This window comes from Sparus aurata, chromosome 6, assembly GCF_900880675.1.
Source record: "Sparus aurata chromosome 6, fSpaAur1.1, whole genome shotgun sequence".
Classification (NCBI taxonomy): Eukaryota; Metazoa; Chordata; class Actinopteri; order Spariformes; family Sparidae; genus Sparus; species Sparus aurata.
In genome coordinates, this window is record NC_044192.1 from 19,179,137 (window position 1) to 19,195,811 (window position 16,675).

The 16,675-nt window shown below is 41.1% G+C and overlaps 6 protein-coding genes across 6 annotated transcripts in view; 3 read left to right on the forward strand and 3 right to left on the reverse strand.

Moving 5' to 3' along the window:
• The window catches only part of sxph (saxiphilin), a 7,925-nt gene extending 6,949 nt beyond the window's left edge, over positions 1-976 (forward strand). The window contains 2 exon segments of the mRNA XM_030421495.1: positions 14-200; positions 302-976. Of these exon segments, the coding sequence (XP_030277355.1) occupies positions 14-200; positions 302-345 (231 nt within the window). The 3' untranslated portion in view covers positions 346-976.
• A 538-nt stretch (positions 977-1,514) lies between these two features.
• sirt4 (sirtuin 4) lies at positions 1,515-5,355 on the forward strand. The gene is made up of 4 exons (XM_030418731.1): positions 1,515-1,667; positions 2,800-3,284; positions 3,643-3,937; positions 4,036-5,355. The coding sequence occupies exons 2-4, from the start codon at positions 2,800-2,802 to the stop codon at positions 4,186-4,188; spliced, it is 933 nt and encodes a 310-aa protein (XP_030274591.1). The 5' UTR covers positions 1,515-1,667; the 3' UTR covers positions 4,189-5,355.
• Positions 5,356-5,710: 355 nt separating this feature from the next.
• c6h1orf74 (chromosome 6 C1orf74 homolog) lies at positions 5,711-6,681 on the reverse strand. The gene has a single exon (XM_030419542.1). The coding sequence runs from the start codon at positions 6,584-6,586 to the stop codon at positions 5,795-5,797; it is 792 nt and encodes a 263-aa protein (XP_030275402.1). The 5' UTR covers positions 6,587-6,681; the 3' UTR covers positions 5,711-5,794.
• Positions 6,635-8,021, reverse strand: tomm6 (translocase of outer mitochondrial membrane 6 homolog (yeast)). Its single transcript, XM_030419546.1, has 3 exons — positions 7,826-8,021; positions 7,072-7,198; positions 6,635-6,889 (listed from the first exon to the last, which is right to left on the reverse strand). The coding sequence occupies exons 1-2, from the start codon at positions 7,921-7,923 to the stop codon at positions 7,102-7,104; spliced, it is 195 nt and encodes a 64-aa protein (XP_030275406.1). The 5' UTR covers positions 7,924-8,021; the 3' UTR covers positions 6,635-6,889; positions 7,072-7,101.
• Positions 7,999-10,065, forward strand: uqcc2 (ubiquinol-cytochrome c reductase complex assembly factor 2). The gene is made up of 4 exons (XM_030419545.1): positions 7,999-8,209; positions 9,198-9,272; positions 9,735-9,801; positions 9,889-10,065. The coding sequence occupies exons 1-4, from the start codon at positions 8,072-8,074 to the stop codon at positions 9,993-9,995; spliced, it is 387 nt and encodes a 128-aa protein (XP_030275405.1). The 5' UTR covers positions 7,999-8,071; the 3' UTR covers positions 9,996-10,065.
• Positions 10,066-10,772: 707 nt separating this feature from the next.
• On the reverse strand, positions 10,773-14,617 carry tspo (translocator protein). The gene is made up of 4 exons (XM_030419543.1): positions 14,182-14,617; positions 11,821-11,996; positions 11,583-11,721; positions 10,773-11,459 (listed from the first exon to the last, which is right to left on the reverse strand). The coding sequence occupies exons 2-4, from the start codon at positions 11,991-11,993 to the stop codon at positions 11,286-11,288; spliced, it is 486 nt and encodes a 161-aa protein (XP_030275403.1). The 5' UTR covers positions 11,994-11,996; positions 14,182-14,617; the 3' UTR covers positions 10,773-11,285.
• Positions 14,618-16,675: the final 2,058 nt, after the last annotated feature.

A 16,675-nucleotide genomic window follows, 5' to 3' on the forward strand; every position in this document is an offset into this window, starting at 1 on the left:
TTTAATCTTTTAGGAAACTTTGGCAGCCAACCCAAACGCAGAGTTCAAGCTCTTTGAGTCTCAGCAGTATGGAGAAAGTGACCTGTTGTTCAAAGATGCAACTCAGTGTTTTGTCCACACAAGCCACATGGACTACCGCTCTATCCTTGGAGAAGAGTTTTACAGTCACGCAGAAACTGTCTTCAACTGCACACACTCTGGTACGACTGTGATCAAATACACTTGCTTGACTGGCCAACAAATAAGTAAATTACCCCTCACACATGTTCGTAATGTCGACATCTGTTTTTCTTTACAACAGATATCTTGGAGTTTTGTAATCAGGACGTGTGCAGCATATTTTAATGGACACACAGAAGGACATCCAGCGGTTCAAGCTTTCATCTGCAAACTTGTTTTGTCCACATGTGATGACTGCGAACCGTCACTGGTATCATCCTGTTTATGGCAGAGATTAAAGTCTGCTGCCTGACGCTACTGCAAACTGAAGTGATCGCCACATGCACCTGCTTTCATGTTTTCCACAAGTCTTAGGGGACAGAGAAAAGCCTTCAATGAGTTTCAGGTCCCATTGTAACATTTGAGTCTTCTACAAACTCAAAACACATTTGTTTGTAATGGAGCAAAGGGTAAACATAAAGGCTAATGAAAACAAGTTATGGTGACATGTAGCATTGAGGTTAATACAATACACAAAAGACATGACTACACGTGTGTGTGTGTGTACATATATATGGGTGTAAAATCACTGTATGTATAAACTGTATTCTTGTGTAAATTACCCATGTTTTGCCTCAATTGTTCCACTTTGATATGCACCTATTATATCACTGTATTTGTTTTTTATGTGTGCTAAATGAGTGTGAGACTGGGAACATTAGTATTATGGGAAAGCCATTTTATGCAATGTTTATTACTGTTAATAATAGTGCTGCTAAATAAATCAAGCAGCACTGAAATAAATGGCCTCAACCTCGGAGGATATGTGTTTTTACACACATTTTCCTGACCGTGACACATGTTGAATTATTAAAGCTTTGGTGTGAATAAAGATATCCAAACTCAAGAAAACCTTACAACAGCTCATTACAGCTCATACATATAGGAGTACTGTATTATAACTGGTTTTGTGGGCTACCAATTATGTACTGCAGTGTGTGAAATGGAATTAAGTTGGTTTTAAGGAATTTAGTGATTTTTTTTGTATTACATGGATTATGTGGACTTAAGTCTAATTTTGTTCCAAAAAATTACAATAGCACTACAGGCATTTGGTGCTGTTGTAACCAGTCTTAGAGGTTCTGTCATATTTATGTATTTACTGGTGTCAGTAATTAAAATATATAGATTCCAGGAAGAATATTTCAATACTAGTACCAAAAATAGTAAGTACAATTTTAATTTCGAAATAGTGTAATTAAAACTGGACAGTAATCTTGATCTAAATATGTTTGACTTCAACTCCCAGAATACCCCGCGACTGTGTTTGGTGTTACGTAAAGCCTGACGTTTCCGGTTGCTGTCAGTGAAACAGTCCGACAAAGGTTCCCATCTTATATCAGCTTGTTGGAGTTTGTCATGTTATTCAACCAACACTTTGCCGCAGTTGCCACTTTGTTCCTACAGAAAATCTAAACTGTTGCTGCCGCAGTACCTCGTGAAATAAGGTAAATTAGCTGAATAACGTAGCTAAACAAGGTTAGCTAGCTAGCTGACAGTGTAACTGTAACGTTAGCAGATTGTTAGTTACCGGTTCAGACGTGCATATTTGCAGAGCAGCCCGCTCACTGTCTCACGTATTTCCTGCTATATTTTAGTTTATTGTATTCAATATTTTAGGCATTGACACTCATTAGAACATTATCATGTTATTAAAGGCTTTGTTAAACGACCGTCATAGCATGAAGCCGTATTCTTCTTCGTCTTCTTAGCTAACTGACTAGCATTCACTGTCAGGGTTAGGTCACAGCAATCTGAATACAGATTAGAGAGGATTTTTTAAATATTAGCGTTATTCTACTTCTACTAATGTTGTGTTGTTTTTATTTATGTGTAGTCAACATTTGGGACACATAGTAAACATACAATATCGTATAGAATATCTATATCTATATATATATAATATCAAACAGGGTAAATGATAATCAACCTTGATGAAGAGTAGGAAAAAGAACATAAGTGGTATATTTAAAAAATGGATATGAAAATATAATGAGGCTAATATCTTATTCTCTAGAAAATATAAACATAAAGTGGAGTTAAGACATCAAAGATACAAAAAAGGGCAATAAATCAAAACAGCAAGAAACTAAAATAGCCCATACTTATCTTATGCAGCCACAAACATTTGAGCTCCACAAAAGTTCTTTATTTTTACTTTAAACATCTAAAAAAAAATGTATTGATGCAAATTCCATGCACTGAATTCAGCATTTGCAATCGATCAAATAAAATTACCTCTACAACAGCAGGACTGGCACAAACTACAGGTGTACTGTGTGCATTATACAACATGCAGGAGGCTGTTTCTTGTGTGTTGTTGCTGTTTTTCAATCGAAGCCACATGGAGGACTTTGCTCTTGTAAGGCAAAGTGGAGCACATGTCTGACACAGTTTACATGAGTTAGAAGGTCAGTGCTTATCATGACATATTCTAAAGATCTAATCAAGTAATTATCCTGATTTCAGGTTATCCTTCACAGTTTGAAGTGACTTGTCGCAACCCCTCAGAGAAGAACATGGAAAATTAAATTAAATGTGTCATTTATAATCATCAGTACTGTGTGTGTCTTCCTGTAGATGAGATTGCCACGACGGATCCTCACACTTCACACAGCACCTGGAAGGAGGGCGTCCTCAGCCCCTGCAGGTGTGGTTAACTTTGTCCCCGCCTGCAGCACCACTGACCTCCACTCCCTGGAGCTGCTGCAGGACTTTGTGACCCGAGCCAGACGCCTGTTTGTCATCACTGGAGCTGGACTCTCCACAGAGTCTGGGATCCCCGACTACCGCTCAGAGGGCGTCGGGTTGTACGCTCGCACTGACAGACGACCCATGCAGCATGCAGAGTTTGTCCGCAGTGCAAAGTCCCGCCAGCGCTACTGGGCCAGAAACTTTGTTGGGTGGCCGCAGTTCTCCTCCCATCAGCCAAACTCTGCACACAAGGCCCTGCAGAGGTGGGAGGAGAGAGGCAAGCTGCACTGGCTGGTAACACAGAATGTGGATGCTCTTCATTCAAAGGCCGGACAGAAAGGACTGACGGAGCTCCACGGCTGCGCCCACAGGTGAGAAATCGTCATCTGACACATTCATCATGAAGCTGCTCTAACAGTCTGTTTAGTAGATTGTGGTCTTTGGTTTTGCTCTGTTTAAAACAATAGACATTTTTAACAATAGAATCCCAAACAGATGTAAAACCATGTCCAAGTAAAGTTAAGATAAAGTTAAAACTGGAAGATAAAAGACACACAATGCAAAAACACAAAATGTCAATATAAATGAATACAATTAAGAGAATGAATGCAATTAAAAGACGGCATGTTTTCTTATTTGGGTGAACTGACCCTTTAAGTCACCATCCACATACACATTCACTAAAATGTGTTAAAAATGAAATAATGGAGTTCACATCTGTGTCATCAGGGTGATGTGTCTCGGCTGTGGTGGCATCTCGGCGAGGGCGGAGCTACAGAAGCGATTTCTAGCACTCAACCCCGACTGGAGCGCACAGGCAGGCGGCGTGGCCCCAGACGGTGACGTGTTCATCGAGGACGAGCAGGTCCTTCACTTCCGGGTTCCCCCCTGTGAGGCCTGTGGAGGGATACTGAAGCCTGAGGTCACGTTTTTCGGAGATTCTGTCAACAAAGCGACAGTGCAGTTTGTGCACGACAGGCTGGCGGAGTCGGATGCGGTGCTAGTCGTGGGGTCTTCGTTACAGGTGGGTTTGGGAGAAACGTATGGACCCTTGTGTTGTCTACGTCACAGCTCCTCTGGATTTTTATGTTTTAATTGTTTACCTTTCTGTTTGTTCCCAAGGTGTATTCAGGATACAGGTTTTTACTGGCAGCAGGTGACAGGAAGATGCCAGTTGCCATCCTGAACATCGGGCCCACGAGGGCAGACCACCTGGCCGAGCTGAAAGTGAGCGGCCGCTGTGGTGAGGTGCTGTCAGTCATTCAACCTCTTTGACTGTCATGGACACACAATTTAGATGTTCTGTATCAAGCTGGTCAAAATTTTGTCAAACTACCTCAGATTCCAACAGATAACAGACAACATACAGACTGTCTCAGCGGTTTGGCCGGGAGCATCTAGACGTCTCTGCCAGGAGAATTTGGTGCTATTATCAAATCTATTTTATGCAGAACAGTTGAATGTCAAAATTGTTCAGCGCCCAACACAGAAAACTGGAAAACCTGGACAACTGAATCAGAGAGACGACGACTCTCCTTTGAGACACAGAAAGACTAATGCTGTTCTGTTCGTATTGCTCTGTGGGCTAAAGTGTGTACAGCAGATGATACAGCAAGCATGGTTCACTGTCTGAACGTATGACAACTTGGAAACTGAAGCCACGTTGTTCGTCTCCGTTCACTGTAGCATGTACTTTTACTTAAACTAAACGAGCTGCCAGTTACACTGTAAGCTGCTGTACTGACAAATTAGTTAATCTCTCTTCTTGTTTGTGAAACAAAACGCGTTCAAGAGAATATAGCAAATATGGTGCAATAAGCTGGTTTTTAAAGGGTGTGATGTGCTCATCTTGGAGTGGTTCGGCCTCTTGTTTTTATTAAGTGATGCTCAGATTCTTGGGCAGTACACAAAACACTAACATAGTCAACGGAATGGACCTTTTGTTATTTTTTGTGATTAATGCTTAACTGTTAAAGCGGCTGAGGACTGTAAACTGCGTGTTTTCAGATGGATGCAAATGTTAGTGTTTGAAATGTCATAATAAAATCTTGTTGTTGATGAAGGCTCAGTTGCCAACCATACAGGACCATGTTTCGCTTTTGAATGTCGAACTGCTGTTTAAACGGCAGCTGTTTAATAAACCTTACCGACAGTCCTGGAGCTCTTTCACAACATTCACGATTGTTTTAATCTATCATTTATCCATCAATTTTTATTTTATTACTGGATATAACACAGCTAGACTCCTTATGTGGAATAACTACATACAAAGCAGGTGTTATTACAATAAATGACTGTACTTTACATGCCATGCCATGAAAAAGGTCTATTATTGCTTGTTTTTCATGGATTTTTTATCTGTATACTCCCAGCCAACCGAACTGAAAGTCTAATTATTGTTCAACACCTTACAGCTAATAAAATGAATCCCTTTTTGTTGAATTAATTGGTTTTGTGAATCTTACTGAGCAATTGTTGAATTTTAATATTATTTATTCAGACTGGGTTCAGCCTATACAGGATTCCAAAACAAATTTCTCTGATTACATGGAATATCTCAGATTAGTTGTTCTAAGTGTATGATCTTGTTTGTGTTCATTCAATACAGTTGGTTATATTTTATAAACCAGAACATAAACACCGATAACTTTCTAGACTTTGAAAACATCTGTCGTTCTCCTTTGATGTGAATCACGGCCTGACCAAAATAACGCCCCCTTGGTCTCTTTAATCTATTACTTGTCTTGCCTTTAGAAATGTTGTGTACGTGCAGGAAATACCACAACACATTCAGATATAAACAGCTGTTTTGACACACTTTAATGAAGTGATAAAGTAAAAACAAACAGTTTATTGTCATGACAAAAGTATGCTGCTAGCATCACAAACAGACTGAGGGCAGAGTGACCGTGGACTGACTAACGGTGAGATCCTTGAGGACGTTTTGCTGCTGAAATCTTTCCTGTAAACGAACCCTCCAGTTTTCAAGGTTGGGCTGCATCACTTGAAGCAGAACAGCCGGGATGCTGAAGGAGTACAGAAGACACTTGTGCCCTGCGGAGTCTGCCTGCCATGTTGCTGAAGCTGTCGTCACCGTCAGGGAAGTCATGGACAGACAGTTTTCAAAGCTCTTGTTCTGATCAAACCAGTAAGTGACGGGGTAACCCAATAAAACACCAAACACTGTGCACAGGTTCCATTCCTCCGATTTCTTTCCAGCACAATGAGGTTTCTCATGTTCTTTCAGGTGTTCGAACCCTTTCAGGAGCATCAGTAAATCTTCTATCATGCTCTTCAGCTCTCCTCTGAACAGATCAGTGATGGCGGGCTTCTCCAGCGAGTGGCACACATCAATCACAGCCAAGTTGCCATCACGAAACAGCTGTTCTACGTTCGACCTGACTGCAACTGGATTCACAATAAGGGCGTTTCCGTTTAAATCCAGTGTGAGGAGTGATCTAGACACGAGCTGGGAAGACTGCAAAGAGCTCAAATACTGCTGCACCTGATCTGCACTGGCGCCGTTGCTGTCATACAATAAGGCTGGTTTCAATCCCAAATCAACAGCCAAGACCTGAGCAGCCAGGTCCAGACTCTGAGGGACAGAGAGAGATTTCCTACCAGCAGACAGACACTTACGAGCTTCAGCAACAAAGAGGTCCTGAGTGGGCATGGCTGCAGGAATCACCCCATTCAAATTGACAAATGTAACATAAGAAACTTCAGCGATTAGACATGTTTTGAGAATTACAAAAGTAAATACAGCTTTTCTATGGGTCAACAACAACAAGAACAAAGACTCTGATTTAATGTAATTATTTCTCTTCAGGCCACCGACTGCACGATGACGTGAAGCAAGTTATTCTACAGAAACAAGTACCTAATTCAGGACAGCAGGATGTTTGTTTTAAATGTGGAACAAAAGTTTCATCATCAGTTATTCATGTCCTTGTTCTTCTTTGTTGGTCCAAGACACCTGAAAAGAACAAAAAATATAGTCATGAAGATTGTTTAAAGCAACTGTGACATAGATCTGCATACAACCTGCACACACGTAGCAGACAGTGTGATGTTAAACAAACTCATGAAATTGCAATTTATTAGTAATGTAAAGTGGATGTAACCTCCCACTGGATCTAACAAAAGAGGTGATCTCACCATCATCCCTGGTTTCATATCATGACCAGGTTATGTCACAGGCTGGGGAGCCATCAGGTCAAAATCTGAGAGGTTTCTTGCAACCCAAACACCAGCCGCAAACAAGCCCAGGTTGACCAGAAGATTCCTTTAAAAATGACACAATTTTACATTAGTCACGAGTAATCTTACAAGATTAAAACTTAAGCACAAAAGAAAACAACCCACAATTCTAATGGTCACTGAAAATAAAAAAAAATATTGCCCAGTGAATAGAATCAGAATTATCTCATAAGGGGCAAAAAAAGACCTGTTAGGACCTCATTAACCCGTTTCTCCCACCGTCTTGTTTGTCGGTTCTCTGTGCTCGTAAACTTAAAGGATTAATGTTTAGAGAGTAGATTTTCCCAACGGAGTCTCTTCAACGATCAGGTAATAAAGTGGGACAGACAGAGGTCGTGTCAGTGGATATTTTAATTTTACTGTGCGGGTTCTCTAACAACTTATAAGCTGTTATATACCACACAGTTAGGCTGATGCTTTAGAGGCCTCTGGAGTTCTGGGACCCTATGACAGCAAGCCATCTAAACCGGGTGGTAATACAACCTTGACTTTAGGATTTGAGGTTTGACAAGTCTAGAAACGCGAACGAGACTAACTTAAACGAGGCAAGGACAAATCTCTCTGGCGCACCATGGGCTAACGTTAGCTTCACGGCTAACGACCACACAGGTCAAGCACATGATAACAAACTATGTTATTAATATAAGCTCACCTTCTGAAGTCGTTTCTGTCTGTTGCGAACCGACAAGCGGAACCGATCCACTCCATCACCCCAGAGGAAGAGCTCTTTTTGCCGTTGGATCCGTTCATCTTGCTAACGTGCGGTATAGCGACGGGAGCAGCAGCAACGAGGACAACAGATAGAAGGGGGAAGGGTTCAGATGTAGCACAAGTACGGTGCGCGATAGAGCTCAAACTTCAGACGTCCTTACACAATTCGATTATCATTTGTCCAAAGATGTCAGCTACCAGGTACCGTCGGTTCCTGAAGCTGTGTGAGGAATGGCCGCGGGACGAGTTCAAGAAAGGCCGTGATTTGGGGACGTTTCTGCGGCAGAAAGTGGCCGTAGGCTTCCGTGAGGGGGAAAACACACAGGTACTGTAGTTTAACTGACACTAGACACGGCTGTCCCTCTGCTAGGCTACATAACACACCGAGCTAAGCTAGCTAAGTGGATAACCGTCAGCAGGCAGCAGGGGATAAGAGAGCTGACAGCCGTCGACCTTGCCTAACCCTCGACTGTTCTGGCAGATGATTGATCCCTGTGAATGCTAACGTTATATTAGTTAAACACAAGAAATGCAACAATAGTGGTGTTAATGCTAATGTCATTGCAAATGCTAACGTACTTCAGTTGGCTATCACTGATGTAAGTCAACCTGATAGCAAGGCAGTTTGATTATGTAAACTTTCCTAAGTGGCTAAACAAAGATTTAACGTACAGTTTCGAAGTAGTTTCATGCTCCTCATGCTATGTACTAATGTAACTATTGCTGTTTTCTCTAGTACTGTTATCAGAACCTAATCAATACTTATATTGTATACTATATACTTATATTATAAATATCAGCTGTTATTCACACAGTTTTGCACTCATCCCTCTTGTGCGGATATCAAACACCTGGGACAAAGGTGTGCGATGAAGGAAATATATTTCACAGTTTAATAAACTTTGTTGACATCATAGCAGTAAAAACAGCAAACTTCCCTGTGAATTTAATAATTGTAAAGTACCCAACGGATATTTTTATTTGCATCATATTCTCTCATTCATATAGGCACATATCAGACAACATATACACGCCTACACCGATATTTCTGTGGTAGGCCAATACGAGCCTAGAATATCTACCAGCCAATATATTGGTCAAGCTGTAATTGTTATTTGTAGACATTCAAAATGTGTACATAAATAAATCTGTAATAAGCTTTAAATCAGCTGACAATGTCAGACTGCCAATGTGTTGGTCCAGTTATAGCTGGTATTTACCTTTTGAGTACAATATTTGCAGCAGTTCACATTGTACTGCATTAGAAATTACTTTTATGTGAAATGTATCCCGTCAATGTTTATTCCCACCAGATCCAGGATCCAGAGAAATGTGATCAGATGTATGAAAGTTTGGCCCGCATTAACACCAACGTATACAAACAAAGAGTAAGTACAGAATATGTTGACATATTTCGTGTACTTCTGTAACTGTATCTGTGGTATTTATGCATGAAGTAATTTACTACCTTCTTACCTAAAATATACACTATAACATACATTTCCCCTCCAGAGCTGTCTGTAGCATCAAATATCTCAGCTAAGGGTGAAACCTCTCTATCCTGTTAAAGACTGTAAGGACCGTATGGCAGTTACTTTATAGCATTCATGCTATGGAAGATGATAATAAAACAATTTCTCTCTAAACCAGTTTAGCATTTAAATTTAGCGGCACTGTAATTCAGTACTGTCTCTCCTATGAAACTTTATTTCTTTAAAAGAAATGTTCAAAGACTGTTAATTTGTCAGATAACAGCAAGTTGAAGAATTTAACGTTTTTGTTGTGTTAAACTTGAAGATGATGCAGAAAATTTATCATGACATGTAATTACATCTTTGTGTCTGTTCTAGTTTCCTCGTGTGAGAGACACAAGCTTTACTGGAGTTACAGTGGAAGAGTGTAAACTGCTTTTATCAGGTACAGACCCACTGCCACATTTATGTTTATGGCTATTTATGAAACCCACTTTTGTCACAATTTCTTTTTTTCCCTTTCATTGTCCAGGAAACGTGCAACAGATGGACGAGGAAAAAAAGGGTTTGTGGAAGAAGTTAATGGAGAGATTCTCCAAATCGCAAGAAGACGTTCCAGAGAAAGCTCCTGAAAAATAACTTCCTTCCTTTCCTTTCTGTTCTTTTCTCAATGCATGTAAAAAATTAAAGCTTATTGTTGGTATCTTTATGGACTGTTGTGTTATCTTTATGATTTACAGCAGCAGACTTTACAATAAGGGAATGTGAAGAAGGGTGATTTGAGAGGAATTCCCCTCACAAACATAAATGTGATTAAAATGCTTTAGACATAATTGGATTTTCTTATGTCAAAATCATGTTGATGGTTCAGTATCTTGTTATAGGGTGGATGGTGTCTCTAGCCCCATTCACACTCTGTCTCTGCCACTTTGCCCACAAAGCAGTTAGTTTCTGCAGTATGTAACTGTAAGGGTAGTATCACAGTGTTGCGTACATGATTACTTCAACTTTCCAATGCATAACATTGTTGTGACATAAACAGCTTTGTTTGTAGTTGGCACCTACATTACATCTGACAAATTTGTATTTACTACGGTGGTTTAGAACTCAGAAACTGGGGGCGGGGGTGCACAGAATGCCAATTCCTACATAATGCTTCAAAGGGCTGCATCTGCCCCACGGGTAGGTCTTGGCTATATTATACAAATTCTGGAATGCACTACTTCAAATTTCTATCGACCAATATCAATTCTGATACATTATCTCTAAGCATTTGAAATGACAACAAATGCGATGCCACTGTGTCAATGTGTTCACCGCACTGCACATAACATACTAGAATCATTTTTATGCAAGGTATACTATGAGATCCTTTGGTGGCCAACTGTGACTTAATGAATACTCACTAACATGATATACTGGATAGACATCTTTATTTTAATTGATATATAGCACACATGGAACATTTCTTCGTATAAAAAAAGGCAATTAATTGCAGTGTTACACTTCATTTTAAATACACATGAACATTGACTTGGGTGCTTTTCTGGCAATTTAAGAGCTTTGAATTAATGAATGCACTTTTTTAAAATTAGGGATCTGTTTGTTCAGATCAGAGGCAGGTTATTTTACAGTCTGAACATTCAAGCTAAAGTCAGACTGAGAGACACATCTGCTCTAGTGTAATAAGCTGCCAACTCAAGTGCTGCACGACTGTAAACTAACAAGTCTGCTCGACAAAATATAAGAAGACTACTTCTCATTACCTCATGACTTTTTAAAATCATTTTTTCTAAATGAATCTGCAATGTTTGAAGATATTGACTGTTCTTTGATAAACTGATATTTTAATATTAACCCTCAGAGATTAGAGTCTGGCATTCAAAAGATTCCAAATCTAAGTAATTGGTTTCAAAGCACAACTGTCTTCTACTCTTCCTTTTTCTCTGGGTTGTCTCTCCATATGCAGTAATTGAGTGAGGTGGCGAGGCATAGCCAGGCCAGGTAGGGCACCATCAGGAGAGTGGCGGTGCGGCTGACAGAATACCACTTCACCATAGTGGCTCCGACAGTCCCAGTGAGCATCATGATCTCAAGGAGGGCCTGGATTGGACAGAGAGAAGGTGTTAAATAAACACCAAGCTGTCACACTTGCTATATCCCTCATAATAGTCGTATTTGATTTCCCAGTTAAGTGTAACAATTACATTTGCGTGGTTAACTAACCCATTTCAGCTTGTGTGCGCCAAAGAAAATCGGAGTCCAGGCCCAGTTCAGACCTAACTGCAGCCCATAAAGTCCCAGTGGAACCAGTGCCTCCTCAGTAAAACCCCCCAGCTCTTTCCACACCAGGTAAGAGCCATACCTGCAGAACAACATTTTGAGAACAAGATCATTTAGATAAGGAAGTTGCATCACAGAGAACAACGGGCTACAGAACCCAAGAAGTCAAAATCATGCTTACCCCATGCCTGTATATAGACAGGTCCACACTATGGGGAATGCTGCATTTGGTGGACGCCATGATGGTTTCTGCAGTGTTGGGTACCAAGTCTTCACCTCTTTGCGTGTGATGTAACCGCCATAGAGCCCGCCAATGTGTGGCAGGGCAGTCATTCCAACCAATGGCAGCCACATGTTCTGAGATAAGAGTACAACACATCATAGCTGTTAAACTTCTGGTAGGGCTGGGTATCAAACCTCAGCAAAAAACTTTTTCAGGAATTATTGAAAGGTGTCAGCAGCACTGATTATTAAAACGGATGGAAAATCATCTGGTCAGATTCATACCATTACTATCCAGGTGCTGGGCAGGTATTTAAGGCTTTTTCATTGAGAACAGCTGGTTGCTATGACCAAAACTACCCAAAAGGATTAGTCCCAGAAACTGCTTTTCAAGGAAGTGGAAGGTTTTTTTTAGCTTGTGATGATTAGGCGAATTAGCCCACTGACATACGAAAATGCTACGGCTCATTTTTATACATGACTATACAATAATGATGACTGTACTTTGTCAGTGGCCCATCTATTGTTTTCATTTTTTTTTTACTCCATGATGTGTTGCAAACAAATACATTGGTAGCATTGATTTAATTAGGTAAATCATGACAACAACAGGTGGAGCCCCACTGAAGAAGCCAAAAAAGTTAGATTTCCAGGGTGTAAAATGACCAACCTTCCACATTGTGTGGCGAATAAAGCATGTGCATTAGAGACTTCTGCCGGTCGAGAGACTAACTTCCAGTTTAGCCCTTTGCTGACTTGAATGGTAATTAAATAATTTAATGATGTAGCTATTCAAGACTTTCCAAATGTAATCAACTAAATGGCTCATATTCTGACAGGGAACCCCATCACATCACAGGGGTTGCGATGCTCAAAAAACACTGTCCAGCGTTTTACAGCTGGGTCTTTCACAATGTAAGCTTATGAGAAGAAAGTATCTTTGGGCCAGTGTGCATCGAGTGATTTTTGGCAACTAAGGTAAACTGGCTTTGAAACCCAGTGCTCAATACTAGTGACTCCCATTCACATAAAAGTAGATATGTCACCCATTTCTATTGTGAAAATATTGATGACAGCTGCTTTAAACATTTTAAAATATCAGTCTTTTCATTTCAGTATTGGTCAGGCTACTATCTGAGGGAGATGCAGTATTTTAATTTGTTCAGTTGTGGATGTCTGTATGTCAAGTTTTACATGTTGCATTTTAGTATGGTGTGACTTTAATACAGCTGCTATCTTTGCCCAGGTTTGTCTTGTAAAAGACATCTTTATCTCAATGGCACTTAAAAATGGAGGAGGGGTCAATACATTACTTAATCTTCCTTTGGGGTCAGACTGGTGACAGATGTACTGAAGTTAAGTGAAGAAATGCCTTCAGAAAATGAAAGACCAAATTTCAGAGAGCAGGTTAGATACTGATTATAACCCCCAGATGATTGTGATAGCTGAAAATATTGTGATCAAACGAGGCAGGTCTGACTGATGAAATGAGTCTGCACTTACACTGCGATCAGGAGTCTTTCCTGCACACATTTGAGTAAAGGAATAACATGTCAATAAATAAATCAGTGGTTAACCTACTCTCTAAGGTGCAATCTTTAATTTTCTGGAGTCATTTCCTCATCAGAAGTCATTTATTGTGTTTCTCCATGTATCTCCCATAGACTGCAATACAACAGGTACCGCAGTTTGGCCCCAAAGCATTATTGATGATGTAATGACCCTTCCTTCTCTTTTACGTTCCTTGGTTAAGTTCAGGTGAAATAAAAAATCACGCAATTAAGGACAGTTAAGGGTCTAACTACTCTAGTTTCTGTTACATATCATTACCGTAATACCGACGACATTTCAAGTTTAAGCGCACAATCACCGGCAGTAGATTAATCTAAGAACAAAAATGTTGTTGTTTCTAGATGATTTTCATGCTGTCTTGAAAATAAAATTTTCAAAATAGATAGCTACAGGCTATTAAATGTATGAAAATGCACTCAAAAACGTAGTAACAAAATATACAAATAATACAAAATTTAAAAATGAAAACGCTAACGTGTGGTTGTTATGCAAACTTAAAGTCACGCGACTGGCGGTTTATTTCATAACGTCCCACCGTAACAGCAAATCATGCTAATTTGTAGCAAAGTTGTCTTTTCTTCTTTTCAAGTGAAAAAACATTAATTGTTGCGCAGTTGTTTTTGGAGTGATAAAGCCTAGCTGAATCAAAGTTTCAGTGGCGCCAACTTACCTCCGAAGCAAATTTTACTGCCATAATATTGCACGGAGGTAACATGAGGTCAAAGCTGTAACACGTTACTTAACTCACCCGTCACTCAGTTGTCAGCTCCTCGGCACAGTAATGTACAGTATGTGAGTCGCTCTCTCGGACTACAAACCTACAGTGGAGTCCTCGGGCATGCTGCTGTATTGTGATATAAGCGTATTGAGCGGGCAGGGCTGTCTTATCAGTGTGGCCAGTAACACATTCCTCAGACGCTCCCTGCACTAACAAACACTGTGACGTCGAGGCGTGGTTAGCGACGATTGGTCGCCAGGACAAAGTCAAGAGCGGACTGACGGTCAGCGGAGTATTCCGGTAGCTCAATAAATATGTTTTACAACGCTTCTGATGTCCAAAGGTCACAATATGCAATCGCTGTCTACCAATCCTCCTGCTTGGTCAGACATTACACATTTCCGTATGGCTTACAAAACACCACACACAGCTGGATACGTGATAGGCGACAGCAAAGATTACACACGCCGTCAAGATCGTTCCCCACCCCTTTTGTAGCGACTTCCACTTCCGCTAAAAACATGTTCAAATTCTCTTTTTACAAGTAGTTTCTATAATATTGAAGTGATTCCGTTCAGTTCGTTCACTCAAGAGATTCGGGCGTTCGAACGACACGTTCGCGACCGACACAACACCACAAAAGTCAATAGAGTGGCGAAGTCACCCCCTTCAGTTTCTGGTACATGGAACCTCAGATCCGAATTATTATGAATGACAATCAATGGAGAGATAAAAAAAAATATTTTCTGGTCCCATTTAAATTGTGCCATGAATTTCACATATGTTGTTTGTGGTTTTTAAAGATAATTGATGTAAAGATTACTACAATTTAGCGCGAAGAAGCATGATAATGTGTGAAAGAAAGAGCTTCAGCTATGCAGATCAGTGGGAGACTGTCGGTCTTGTCCACGCGAGTCGCAGGAGCAGCGTTATAAGGTTTCGTTGAGTGTTAGGACTTCACTAGCTAACTAGCTAGCTAATTGCAAGTGCTGTAGTGTAACGTTAGTGGCTAACTTAAGCCCTCGATAAGAGTGTATGCACCAAACGCAAAGTTAGCCATTCCTTTAGCGTCTGTTTACTGTTATAACCAGCAGAACACGCAAGTACAAATACACTACTCACAATAAGTTAGGGATATTGTGAGACTCAGTGGATTTCATACATATGGTGTTTGTTTCACTTCAGAGAGTTTTGGGATAGGGAGGCAATTGTATTGGGGTGATAGACACACCTCATTTTGTGTTTTCCACGTAATGGTCTCACTGTGTACAGTGTGCCTTACATATTGGGGCCAATACCAAAAAATTAAAAGACAACCCTTTTCAATGTGGCATCAATTTCAACACTCTGTGGGTATAAAAAGCTGGTATTGTCAGTAAGTCATTCAAAGTTCATCATTCAAACAGCCATGAACACACAATGTCACTTAATGGACGAGCAGCACCACCTGGCCATAGCGCGCCTTCGGGTCGGTGGCAGGCAGTCAGATGTTGCTCGTGAACTTGGTGTGTCTCAAAGTGTCATCAGCAGACTTGCATCAAGACACAGAACTACTGGCAGAGTTCGTGAAAGACCCAGGAGTGGAGCCACACGAGTGACAGACCGCAACGATGACCAGTACCTAAGGACCAATGCACTCAGACATCGTTATGCAACTGCCACACAGCTGCAGGCCCAGTTACGAGATGTGAGGGGTTAGGGTTTCCAGACAAACCATTCGAAACCGACTCCAACGCTTTGGCTTGAATGCCAGACGACCGTTGCAGGTGACTCCACTGACACCAAGACATTGCCGTGAACGTTTGCAGTGGGCACAAGACCATGTGACCTGGACAATGCAGCAGTGGTCTACTGTCCTGTTCACTGATGAGTGTCGGGTCACCTTGCACAGAAATGATGGTCGTCAGCGTTGCTGGAGAAGGCGAGGTGAGCGATACGCCGAGGTCAACATGGTCCCCAGGGTTCCCTTTGGTGGAGGAGGTGCAACAGTCTGGGCAGGCATCACCAGTCAGCGCAAAACAGATTTGGTTATTGTAGATGGCTCAGTCACTGCACGTTCTTACCTCAGAGACATCATAGAACCCATCATCATCCCCCAATTCCGCCAGCAAACCCCCAACTTTCTGTTCATGGATGATAATGCTCCACCACATCCTGCCAGAATTGTCACAGCTCGACTTCAGGAAGTCGGAGTGCCTCATATGGTATGGCCAGCAATGTCCCCTGACCTGAACCCCATAGCGCACGTCCGGGACCAGCTGAAGCAGAGACTGAGTGATCGTACCCCACCCCCACGTGACCTGGCAGAACTGCGTGTAGCACTTGTGGAGGAGTGGAACGCATTGCCTCAGAACAACATCATGAGGCTAGTGAGGAGCATGAGACGTCGCTGTCAAGCTGTCATTGCGGCAAATGGTGGAAACACCCGCTACTGACATTGTCAATTTTTGTTATTTGGGGCTATCCTTGTTATTGTCTAAATTTTTGGGGTAATAAATATTAAACTAATGAAAATGGTGTTTCT

Coding starts and splice junctions, on each gene's coding strand:
- tomm6 (XM_030419546.1), bottom strand. CDS start 7,923: ATGAACGGATCCAACGGCAAAAAGAGCTCTTCCTCTGGGGTGATGGAG. Junction 7,199..7,825: donor GACAGAAACGACTTCAGAAG/GTGAGCTTATAT, acceptor TCATTTTTAAAG/GAATCTTCTGGTCAACCTGG.
- c6h1orf74 (XM_030419542.1), bottom strand. CDS start 6,586: ATGCCCACTCAGGACCTCTTTGTTGCTGAAGCTCGTAAGTGTCTGTCT.
- sirt4 (XM_030418731.1), top strand. CDS start 2,800: ATGAGATTGCCACGACGGATCCTCACACTTCACACAGCACCTGGAAGG. Junction 3,285..3,642: donor CTCCACGGCTGCGCCCACAG/GTGAGAAATCGT, acceptor CTGTGTCATCAG/GGTGATGTGTCTCGGCTGTG. Junction 3,938..4,035: donor TCGTGGGGTCTTCGTTACAG/GTGGGTTTGGGA, acceptor TTTGTTCCCAAG/GTGTATTCAGGATACAGGTT.
- uqcc2 (XM_030419545.1), top strand. CDS start 8,072: ATGTCAGCTACCAGGTACCGTCGGTTCCTGAAGCTGTGTGAGGAATGG. Junction 8,210..9,197: donor GTGAGGGGGAAAACACACAG/GTACTGTAGTTT, acceptor TATTCCCACCAG/ATCCAGGATCCAGAGAAATG. Junction 9,802..9,888: donor GTGTAAACTGCTTTTATCAG/GTACAGACCCAC, acceptor TTCATTGTCCAG/GAAACGTGCAACAGATGGAC.
- tspo (XM_030419543.1), bottom strand. CDS start 11,993: ATGTGGCTGCCATTGGTTGGAATGACTGCCCTGCCACACATTGGCGGG. Junction 11,722..11,820: donor TGTCTATATACAGGCATGGG/GTAAGCATGATT, acceptor GTTGTTCTGCAG/GTATGGCTCTTACCTGGTGT. Junction 11,460..11,582: donor GCGCACACAAGCTGAAATGG/GTTAGTTAACCA, acceptor TGTCCAATCCAG/GCCCTCCTTGAGATCATGAT.